Raw genomic sequence first — 12649 nt, 5'->3', positions numbered from 1 at the left:
TGAAAAAGAAGATATCACCATAGATTCTAACGATATTTTTAAAGTAATTAAAGAATATTATGAATAATTTTTGTAAGCACGTTTGATAACTTAAATGATATAAATTCCTTGAAATTGATGATATACCAAAATTGATACCAAAAAAGTAGAGAATCTGAATATCCCTCTGTTAAACAAATTTAATTTTTAATTAAGAAATGTCCCATGAATAAAACTACAATCACAATCCCATAAGACTTCACTCATGAATTCTACCAAACACCTAAAGAAGAAATATCAATCTTACACAAATTCTTTCAAAGACTAGAGCAGAGTTTTTCAGCCTTGGTACTCTTGACATTTTGGACCAGATAATAGCTTGGGGTGAGGTTGTGGGGTGATGGTGGTCTGTCCCGTACATTGCAGGATGTTTAGCAACATCCCTCTCTTTTACCCATTAGCAACCCCCACAACTGTGACAATCAAAAACCCTCCAGACATTGCTAAATGTCCCCTGTGTGGCAAAATCCTCTTCTTCTACCCCACTTGAGAACCATTGGACTAGACGAAGAAAGAACTTTTCCCAACTCCTTTTATGATACCTAAAACAGGTAAAAGCATGAGAAGAAAAGAAATGACAGACTAATCTTCCTCATGAACATAAATGCAAAACAAAAAAAGTTCCTTAACAAAATATTAGCAAATTAAGTCCTGGAATATATAAATATATATATAATCCAGCTTGACTAAATAGAGTTTATCCCAGGAACGCAGAGTTGGCTTAACATTTGAAGATCAATCAATGTGATTTGCCATATTAACATAGTAAGGAAGAAAAACACCTTTTCAAACAGATGCACAAAACTCTTCCAATGCTCATTTTTTAAAAATGACTTCTTATCAAGCTAGAAATCAGATAGAGCATATAGATAAAGATACATCTCTTTAGTGATGAACACTTAGGAATAAGGTAAGGATGTTCTCTCTTACCACTTCTATTCAGCATTGTACTAGAAGTCCTAGCTGATGTGATTGGGCATGAAAAATATTAGAAATACATAAGTAAAACTGTCTTTATTGTTAAATAATATGATTGTCTACATAGAAAAATCCTAAGGAACCTACCCCAAAACTGCTAGAATTATTAAGTCAATTTAACACAACCACAGAGTTCAAGTTCAATTTATAAAAATCAAATTTATTTTCATATGATAGCTATATATTAGCTATTTATCAATGGAAGAGAATAGAGTCCAGAAATAGACCCACACAGTCATATGTTTGACTGCGTTTTGACAAAGGTATGAAGCATTCTGTGGAAAAAGGAAAGTCTTTTAAATAAATAATGCTGGATATACTGCATATAGATATGAAAAAAATTAACCTGAACCCAGCCTAACATCATATCCCAAATTTATTTGATCATGGGGTTGGAGCTTGATCCACAGAGGAGGGCAGCTTGGCACTGAATGTCAGAGCTTGTGCAGGGTGGGGAGTGCTTTCATCCTGGTGATTGTATTGGTGTAGGGTGTTGGAGCTTGAACAAAATGAGGATGGTATCCATGTGGAGGTCAGCCATGCATGGGGTCTTGAGAGCCTGAGATAGGAGGGCTTTCTCACAGCAGAGGTAGCCCACTCAGAGCTTAGTGGGGAGAGTGCCTATACAGAGGTGTGTTGGCAGAAACACCCAGAGTGATGTGGTGGTGACTGACAAGGGAGGGAGGGGAAGGGATCATGGCAGTGGTGATGGAATACGGTTTTCATACAAAATGAGTAAGTAATTGTATTAAGGAAAATGGTAGCCAAGTTTCTTCACTGTTACAGAATGGAGTTACATATACGGAAAGGTAGAAAACTAAAGTGAACCCTGTTGGTTTGGAATTGAAGACATTAGTGTAAACTCATGATTTTCAATATATTTCTAGATATATAAATAAACATGTGTATATACATACATACATGCATATAGTCTCTTGCTCTATGCGAACTTAGGAACAGTGATAATCCAATTCCGTTAGCTTTTTTTTTTTTTTTTTTTTTTTTAACTAAAAGATACTAGATCTTGAAGAAATAGCTGACTCCATGACTGAGCCAGAAACTGGATGATATAGCAATTGTTTAGACATGGCATGACTAGCACCCAAATTTGGCCACTGGAAAAAGGAAGGAAAGATTTAATACATGTTTCCCCATCCTAGATTTTATAGTCTTCTAAATCGAGGACGTGTTCCCCTTCATTTTTTGTTAAGTGACTCATGCCAAAATTTGAATAATTTGTATTGATTTTTCTCTCTTGTACTTTCATTCTCTTAAAAGTCTACCTTTCCTTCCCTAACACCCCTTTCCTTCCTGCTACCCCAGGATTTCCTAAAGGTGCCTTACCAAACACCTATTTCATAGAAAATAAACTCTTTTCATCCTCAACCTTTTCACACACAAAAAATATTTTCATTCTTGGCCATAAGTTAGTGATTTTCAGCACTGACTGGACATTGGGATTACCTGTGGAGCTTTAAAAAAAAAGGACAAGAGAGGGTGAGAGAGGGAGGCACATAATGCAGCTCACTCCAGATGGATTCATTCCATTTCTAAGAATGGGTAGGACAGCCCATCACTCTTTTAAAAATTTTCCCACGTAATTTTAATGTATAGCAGGCTGTGAATCACTGCCTAAATTTGGCATCTTTTCTGAGAATGCTACTATCCAGGCCATTCTTTCTGTCACATTTGGCAAACAACAGAGACAGTAGTGCCAGCATTTCCTGTTCTCCTCATTCCAACATCTCAAACTTTTAACTAGTTTACTCTCTAGTGAACCTCCTTGTTTATGTGAATCTCAGTATATCTGGCCTTACAGTCCCTCCTTCCTTTTCTTTGTTTTCCATTGTGATCTCACTAGGAATTTGACATCCACTCAGTCACTTCCTCCCCCACGTCTCCTAACCCCATTCTGTGAGATTCCAGTATTCACGTGGTTGATCTCTCCGTTGCCATAGCTAAAGAGATTTGTCTTCCGTGGTACACTCGTTTTCTTTAGCCGTATTGTCCCTGGCCACATCCGGAGCTTGCTTCCCCCTGCTGTGGTTCCATCTCAGAAATCACTGACTGGTACTCCCTTTATAGTTTACCTCTTTCACTTGGGTCTGTTCATGTTCTCATTTCTCATATAGACTATACCAAGTGTTTTGTTTGTTTTTCTTGTTTTGTTTTATCTTAAAGAGACATCTAAATCCTTCATTTCTCCCCTTTTTTTTCCAGTCTTTCAGGCCCCTCTTTGTCTCACTTTCTTCCCCATGTACATTCTGGACCAAATGGTTGACCTAAACTATTCCCTTATTAGCATACAAGTTTCCCTTGACCTCTAGTCTGCCACACCCTATACAAAAAATCCTAACCCTGGATCAAGCTCTCAGGCTGCTTTCTCTGCTTTTACCTCTGTGTACCTGAGCCCAGATACAAATTTATGATTTCTAATTCTGTTATAGCCCTAAACGTTGCAGGACAGTCTTGTTTTTGTTCTTGGTCATTTTTACCTTGAATTCCCTAAATACCTTCTCTAAATCATCACTTTTCTCAATACCCATTTCTTTCACCTACAGGAATGAATTTACCTCCTCCTTCACCAATGAAATTGAAAGTAAAGCACATGCTTTCTCAAGTCAGTCAGCCAACAAGCAAAAAACTGCAGGGTTATTGATCCAATTGCTCTCTTGAAATATCTTTCCAGATGCTTCATAGGCACCTCAAGCTACATTTAATCCCCCCACCACCACCTTCTCTATATTGCTTATCCACCCAAATTCTGCCACTCATTCTCTCTCACTCCTGTCCCTCACTTTTCACATTCAAACACATATCAAGTTCTGCCAATTTTAAATCCTAAGTGTATTTTAAAAGTTGTCTCTTTCCCATTCCTACCACTGCTTCTCTATTTAGACCCTCATCATCTCTCATCACAGCTATTTCAGCAGCCTTCCCACTCATCCAATCCATTCTCTAAATTGTGCCAGGGCAATTCTTCATAAATTCAAGTTGTATCATGTCATTTTTCTCCTTAGAGCCCTTCAATGACTTTATTTTGCCGACAAAATAAAGTTCAAGCCCCTTGACATGGAAAACCAAACCTTTTATGTTCTGACCCAGCCCATCTGTCTTGCTTCACCTCACACTTCTCCCCACCCAATACCCCAAACTCAATGCTATAACAGTTAACAGTATACCAAATGATTTAACTTGCTCAAAATATATGCTGAAGTTTTACTAATTAGTATAGTTGCTAATACTATTCTCTTCTGCCTTCCATCCTACTATCCTTCCTTATCCCCTGCTTATCCACCAAGACTTAGTTTGAAAGCTTCAGGAATTTCCCTTCAGTTATTCAAATACAGTTAGATGCCCTGCCTTTGTGCTTCCTTAAACACCACACATATTCCTGAGTCATAACTTGTATCATATCATATTAAAAAAAATCTGTTTCCATGTCTGTCTCCGCCATTAAAATCACTTGGAGAGCAGGAACCAGATCTTGCTGGTTTGTATACCTAGCACCTAGCACATAACAAGTCCTCAGTAAATATTTCTTTTCCCTATTTGCCCACCCCAGTCCCTTCATACATATGAATATGTCCTCAATAAATAGCTAAGGAATATATAAATGAATGATTGATTTGGCAATTTATTGAACAAGAATAAGGAAAGCAGAATTTGAGACAGCTGAAGTTTTTCATCTGAGTAGCAGGGAGGATGGTGATACATTAAATGAGAATGGAAACAGATAAAGGAACAGGTTTCAAGATAAAGATTATTCATTGCTTTAGCGTGAGTTGGTTTTGGGAGGTAGGACAAGGCATCTCTTCACAGCTTTTCAACAGATACTTGAAGAGGTCAGCAGTTTTGGAGAACATTGTGGGCTAGATGAATCTATTTAGAAATCATAATTGAAGATACAGTGGTGTGACAGGGATCACTAAGAAAGTGCTAAGGGAGGAAGAGAAGAAGGACAAGGGCAGAATCATCAGGAATGTCTGCATTTAGGGGAAGGGAAGTACAAGAGCTCCCAATAAAAGAATATGAGCAGCAGCCTCCTAAAACTAGAAAACCAATCAAGATATATGTCATGAACTCCAAGGGAAATAAGTTTTAAGGAAGGAGTCAGTTGCTGTGAAGTAGTCTTATAACAAGCAAGATGGTTGAAAGAGAATACGCCACTAGATTTGTTCTTTAAAAAATAGTTTTAGTAGGCATATCTGTTAAAATTATTGTTTTCTAGAAGTTTGGCAAAGAAGGGAAGGAGAGAAGATGGTAACATAAAGGAGATGGTGAATTTTTTTGTTTTATAATTACGGAAGTGCATGCCTATTGGAAGAAATTTAAACATTCAGAAGTATATAAATTAAATTATAAAAATCGTTCCCTCAGTAACTCTGTTCTACTTTTCTGATTTGTTATTTATCCATCCAGAACTTAAAAAATATTTTTTGCATATTTTTGTTTTTACAAAAATGAGATCATATTATATATTCTATTATTGCAAATTGCCCTTTTTTTACTTAATAGTATGTCATGAAGTTTATTCACAGTAGTATAGAGAACTACCTCATTCTTTTTTTCTGTTTTCATTTATTCTATTTATTTTATAAATGATGATAGTAGGATTTTATTTATTTATTTATTTTGGCTGCATTGGGTCTTCGTTGCTCCGCACCGGCTTTCTCTAGTAGTGGCAAGTGGGGGATCCTCTTCGTTGCAGTGCATGGGCTTTTCATTGCGGTTGCTTCTCTTGTTGCGGAGCACAGGCTCTAGGCACCCGGGCTTCAGTAGTTGTGGCACGCGGGCTCAGTAGTTGTGGCTCATGGGCTCTAGAGTACAGGCTCAGTAGTTGTGGAGCATGGGCTTAGTTGCTCCATGGCATGTGGGATCTTCCCTGACCAGGGTTCAAACCCATGTCCCCTGCATTGGCAGGTGGATTCTTAACCACTGCACCACCAGGGAAGTCCCTATTTATTTTTTTAAATTAAGGTATAGTTTATTTACAATACTGTATTAGTTTCAGGTGTATGAGACAGTGATTCAGAAGTTTTATAGATTATGTTCCATTTATAGTTATTATAAAACAGACTGTATTCCCTGTGTTGTACAATATATACTTGTAGCTTACTTATTTTATACATAGTAATTTGTACCTCTTAATCCTGTACCCCTATCCTGCCCCTCTCCTCTTCCCTCTCCTCACTGGTAACCACTAGTTGTTCTCTCTATCTGTGAATCTGTTTCTATTTTGTTATAGGCATTCATTTGTTTTAATTTTTAGGTTCCACATATAAGTGATAGCATATAGCATTTGTCTTTCCCTGTCTGACTTATTTCACTGAGCATAATACCCTCCAGGTACATCCATGTTGTTGTAAATGGCAAAATTTCATTCTTTTTTTATGACTGGGTGGTGTTCCGTTGTATATATATACCACATCTTCTTTATCCATTCATCTGTTGATGGACACTTAGGTTGCTTCTATAGCTTGGCTACTGTAAATAATGCTGCTATGACCAATGGGGTGCATGCATCTTTTCAAATTAGTGTTTTCGTTTTCTTCAGATGTATACCCAAGAGTGAAATTGCTAGATCATATGTTGGTTCTATTTTTAGCTTTTTGAGAAGTCTCTATATTGTTTTTCATAGAGGCTGCACCAATTTACATTCCCACCAGCAGTATACAAGGGTTCCCTTTTCTTCACATCCTTGCCGACATTTGTTGTTTGTTGTCTTTTTGGTGATAGCCATTCTGACAGGTATGAGGTGATATCTCATCGTAGTTTTGACTTGCATTCCTCTGATGATTAGCGATGTCTTTTCATGTGCCTGTTGACCATCTGTATATCTTCTTTGGAAAAATGTCTATTCAGATCTTCTGCCCATTTTTTAAATTGGGTTGTTTGGGTTTTTTGATGTTAAGTTGTATGAGCTGTTTATATATTTTGATTGTTAACCCCTTATCAGTCACGTCATTTGCAAATATTTCCTCCCATTCAGTGGGTTGTCTTTTCATTTTTTCAGTGGTTTCCTTTGCTGTGCAAAAGCTTTTAAGTTTAATTAGGTCCATTCATTTATTCTTGCTTTTATTTCCTTTGCCTTTAGAAACAGATCCAAAACAAATATTGCTATGATTTATGTCAAAAGAGTGTTCTGCCTATGTTTTCTTCTAGGAGTTTTATGGCTTCCAGTCTTACATTTAGGTCTTCAATCCATTTTGGATTTATTTTTGTATGTAGTGTGAGAAAATTTTCTAATTCCACTGTTGTTTATGTAATTCTATAGGGTAACTTCTTAAAAGTGAAATTGTAGGAGGTTAGGTGCACTTTTATTTTGTAGTGACAAATCACTCAGATAAGGGTTATCCCAATTTGCAGTTTCCCTAGTACTATACTAAAATCCTCCTGTCCCAACACTCTCACTGACACTGAGTATTATTATACTTTTCCACTTAAGGGATAGTTTTGGGATTTAGATTTAGGTTTTGATTTTTAATGGAAAGTCTAGTCTTATTTGTAATCCTAGGAGAGAATTCATTTGAGAGGAGGAGTTTGTAAGCTATAAGAAAAGGAGATGATTGGCAGGCCATAGTCACAGAGGGAAGGGGCCAAAATGGTATCAAGAGTATGAGTAAAAGGTGTGATTTCCTTCTGAGATGTTAATAGAAGAATAGTAGATGGGTAAAGTTGGAAATAAATGCAAATGAAAGAAGAAATTTTTTTATATAGTCATCTTTATTTCAGGGAAATTAGAACCCAGGTTCCCAGGATGGGATTTGGAATAAAGGTACAGACAAGCTTCTGTGTAAAATGGAAGGAACTATTCAGTATTGGGAGTGATCAACATTGGCTAGTATTGGGAGCTTGGCTGACCTGAGAATGTATGATTTTGGGAAACCCAGTAGTCTTGGTCACATTAACTTTTCTGTAAGAACAAGTAGAGATGTCATTGTTGGATTTGCCAGGGTTTGGGACTTCTGGGTTGAGGTAAACTTATCTTTCATTAACAGTAATACAGTTTTATTCTCTGTATTTTCCTGTCCCATGAGTAGAAGTTACATTAGCTAAGATATGCATCCACTGGTAGGTCCACAAGGGAAAGTGATCCTTGGGTTCTGGTAAAAAAAATTTTAAGTGTATAAATTTAATACACTGCTTTATTCCCCTGTAAAGCCATACAGCTAATAGTTTGTTTATTTTCACCACTCTGAACATAAAACCATTTAATGTATTGGCTTTTATTAATAAATTATGATGTGAGCAAACATTACTAAAAATTCTGATCCACACAAAAGGAGCCCAGTGACTTTGATGGGTTTATGTGATTTCAAACCTGGTCAAGGGCCACCTAGCATTCATAATGGATCCAGTAATATTCCATCAACCTATTCTTGTCTAGAGATTGCCTCTGCTGCTGGGGAGTTTAAATATCCTAGTTTTTAGAATGTTACTTTTTGAATAAATTATTTTTCTTCATTTTAATTTTCACCTTGTTTATGGTCATGGGGAAGACAAAACTGAAGTATCATGAGTCTATGGTGAACTTAAATTAGAAGGAAGGGGCTGGTAGAATAGTAAGGGATACACATCATCATAACATTTCTCTCTAAAAAATAAAATGTTATAAGAGGAATTGTGCTAATGGTGGGAACATATTTCACTGGAGAGAAAAACATATGCACATGTGTTTATTTTCATTAAAATTTCTTTTACTCCATATTTGCCTTGTTGACTTTATAATGAAATTATGTGAGGACAGAGACGAATTCTCCCACAAGCACTATAGTACTATTCCTCACATACCCTGAGTACATAATAAATACTATAACAATTGAAAATGAGAAACACAAATACATTTTGAAGCAAATTGGTGATATTTTCATCCCTTATTCATTTTTAGTACTCGGAAACATTTTAGTTATGCAAGTCTTGTTTTAGCATACTTTTTATTTTTACAGATACTCTGGTTCTTAGTCATACTCTATGGCTTTATTAGCAGTTTTAGGGTCTGAGTCTCATTTCCCCAACCCCAAATATAAACTTTTTGAGGATAAAAACCATTTCTTCTCCAAAATTGTTTTGGCAGAACACAAAATAGACCTTCAGTAAATTATTTAAATTATACATCAATAAAAGATAAGAAAAAGAAAGTTTCTATTGCCGTGAATTGCATTTCAATTCATACTGAATGTATATGCCTTTGTGTGATCTATACCCCCTGCCGTGCTGTCTACAGCTCATAAATGTTTATTCTTTTCAGTTTATTGAAGTCAAAATGTGATGGCTGGACGCTTGGAACATCATCATCCAGCAAAAAGTACCAAGACTTCACTAATAATGGAGAGAATAGAAGGGAGAAGAAGACAGTTGGGTTTCAGTCACATATGGAAGATGATGCCCTGTGGACAGGTCAAAAGAAAGATGCATATCAACCCCAAAGAGGTAAGCTCAGCATCTGTAGTAGCAAAACGGGAAGCTCTTGGGGGCAGTTGGTTGCTGATGGCTGCTAGCCATGAACTCCAGATGATTTCCTATAATCCTGAACAAGAGTTAAATGTGTTACAGACTGACATGGGCCTGCAAGGCCAAAGGTAGCATGTCACCTAGATCAGTGAATTGCATCAACATTTCTCTTAGAACACTCACATGAGAAACTGTCTAATGTGTCCCTCTTTTTGCAAACAGCAAACTGCAAGAATTATTAAGCAGTAAATGTGGTCATAGACATAAAATAATGCTTAAAGCAAATAAAGAGGACAAGAAACTGAACATAAATCTTTGCTGGGAAAGTAAACTCTAATAACTACAGTTAATCCTCGATTAACTGGAAATACAAGGAGGGTGGAGGAGAGGTCATTGCGTCTAAAACAGAATCTCATACGTCTTAAGCCTATATTGCCTAGCAGTCTTTGAAGTGCCAATAATCCTTCCTATTTTATATATCGTAGATATTTTAAAAGAAATCAATTATAAATAACTATGTGAAAGGTTGAGTGAGGCAGTCAAATTTAATTGCATTTCTCAGTTGTTTCTGGAGTGACTTTTGGCTTAAATCTCTCCTGGAATCATTAAAGGAGGGACTCTGGGACAGAATGGAACAAGTCTGAGCTTCATCAGTCAGAAATGATGTACAGAAAACAAAGGGCACAAAAGTTCTCAGAGCCCCCTTCTGCTCACGCCTCTTTCCCAGACATCTTTTGTTCCTGCTCACAACCATTTACCCTGATTTCCTCCTTGTTTACCTCTTATTTTACTGGGCTAGCTAGCACTGCCCACTGCTAGTGGTAATCAACCAACTTTTCATAATCTCTCTAACCACTTTCACATTTATTTATGTGAGAATTGAGCAGTGCTTTATGAGATCTTACAGGTATACCACTCTCTGCCATTCCTCATGAGCTGCCAACTTTGTCATGTTTTTTGGTTTTAATTATGATTAATCTAGAAATCGCTTAGTCCTCTCCCAGATAACTGAGAGATGATAATTAGTCCAGGCTTCAGAAGGGAGACTATCCACAATTTGAAACAAAAGCAAAGGTACATTTTTGTTTGACATAGGGCAAAAGTTCTGCAGACCTCTGTTGTTTTAGGACAACTTAGAACAACTTCTGTCTTTTTAGACTTTGCTAACAGAAACAAAAATGAAATTGAGGAGACTTAGTATCTGAGATGGAATCTTCTCTACTTTCTCTATTAATAGGCCTTCAGAGATGGGAAACTCTTACTTTTGGCTCCCTCTATTCTTAGTCATTGCACTTTGGAGAGTGGAGAACCAGTCAGTATTGGTGCGGTAGTTACACTGCAAGGCTCAACATAGTCTTCTATTAACTTGACAATAAATTTGTATTGTGTGTCAGCAGTAAAATAAAATAGCAAAATGAGAAAAATACAGTGTGATAGCAAAGGGACAAATAACTTGTGTTATTGGTTGAGACCGCAGCAACATTAGAAAACTGCAATTGAAAAGGCACTTTGAGAAAGGTATCATCAAGCCAGCCCTGGCCATGGTGGAGGTTAATCTCTCCCAGGCCCAGCTACAGAAGCCGGAAGTCTAGAAAGGGCTTTTGTCCAAAAAAAAAAATCAATTTCTAATTTGAAACAAAATAATTTTGGACTAACAGGGGTTCAGAACCCATTACTTTTTGCTGTGTAGTCTGCTGACATTTCAGCACTTTCTGTTGTGCACAATGAATCCTAATAGTCATTTTATAATGTTACTATACCAATCAATTTAACCAACAGAAAGCTGTTATAATTCTGCAGTTTTCAAGAACAGTTTTCACTCATGGTTTTATTTTTTTTCATTAGTTTTTTTTTTTCCTTCTCTTTTTTTGGGGGGTGGGGAGGGTTGTAGCATTATAGTGAGAAAAATGGAAAATTTTTCATCTTTTTAAAAGGGTTTTGTTTCAAGTATTCACAGCAACTATTAACTTTCTCTTCTACTAATAAGAAATACTATCTTGTATTTTTCTCTTCTTTTATTCTAATATGGAGCCATTAGCAAAATTATGGTATACCTGATCATTGAGGAGCTAAAACTGCCCCTTTGAGCCATTCTGCCCGTTGCAGAGCTGGTGGTATACACAGATCACAGTACAGGGCAAAGTTATTGCATTGGCATTTTTTGTGGGAGACCAACTTTCCAAGGTGTGCTGTAGCAGGATTGGACCCCCTGTTTAGCATGAGTCAATGACCTGACACCAATTACCTAAGTTACACTGCTTGGTTTAGCATCTCCTTAATTGCTTTCCTCTCTTTAGGATGTCTAAGTTTTAAAATATATTATTATTCTGTTTTATATCCTTTGTTACTTTTGTTGTCCTTTAATCATTAAGTACTACATAGGACATTTACTGAAGGACCATTAATCTTTATTATCAGTCTCTTTCTCCTTTACCTCTCCTATCCTCCTCACCATTCTGTCGACTTTATTAATACTAAACATGTAAAAAAAAAAAAAACAGACCTGATTCTTGTCTCAAGAAATAACCTTGTGATTGCAAAAATATCAGTACAGTACAGTATTGTCAGAATTATGCTTAAAATATAAATAGTTTTCCAGTCATAGATGCTTCGAATGTTCTGTCTTAGTTGCTTTTATTGAGCTCTGTGGAACAAGGGGACATTACTTAGGAAAATCCAAACTTGAGTCAAGAACTTTTAAGCCAAAGGCATAAATCTAAAAATACCCAATCTTCATTCTTCTTTTTTCCTTCCTACACAGCAGTATTTTTATTCTCTCCTAGCTTGCCTAGAACCTCCCCTTCCTGAACAATCACTGACTCTCTTTTATAAGAGCCCTCAAAGCTGGGAGAATATTTTTTCCTGTTACGCTGATGGGCTGGCAGAGGTTGTGAGGCCACTGAGCACACATGTTCCAGAATTAATTAGGAAAATACTAACCCAATACTAAAAGCCCAATATTACATTTAGAGCTACCTCCTGTTTATTTCTCTGACATCGATCTCTGACTCCCCTTAACACTTTGAGAGGGTATGAGAGAGGCTGAACCTACAGTAAGTTGGATTTACCTGATGGTATTGACCATGCCCTTCATTTTGTCTTTCGGGGTTTTATAGGTTATATAATATACAGCAGCTGTCACTGGTTGAGACTCCCTGAGAGACTCCCAAACACATTT

The 12649-nt window shown here is 36.7% G+C and overlaps 1 protein-coding gene across 2 annotated transcripts in view; it reads left to right on the top strand.

Moving 5' to 3' along the window:
- Positions 1 to 12649, top strand: part of KIAA1328 (KIAA1328 ortholog) — a 396831-nt gene that overhangs the window by 306359 nt on the left and 77823 nt on the right. For both annotated transcript variants that reach the window (XM_060121098.1, XM_060121099.1), the window contains exon 9: positions 9269 to 9450. In XM_060121098.1, the coding sequence (XP_059977081.1) occupies positions 9269 to 9450 (182 nt within the window). The remainder of the gene's footprint in view (positions 1 to 9268; positions 9451 to 12649) is intronic.

This window comes from Lagenorhynchus albirostris, chromosome 14 (assembly GCF_949774975.1).
Source record: "Lagenorhynchus albirostris chromosome 14, mLagAlb1.1, whole genome shotgun sequence".
Classification (NCBI taxonomy): domain Eukaryota; kingdom Metazoa; phylum Chordata; class Mammalia; order Artiodactyla; family Delphinidae; genus Lagenorhynchus; species Lagenorhynchus albirostris.
The sequence above is the reverse complement of the archived record's forward strand: the minus strand, read 5'-3'. Positions and strand labels throughout refer to the sequence as shown.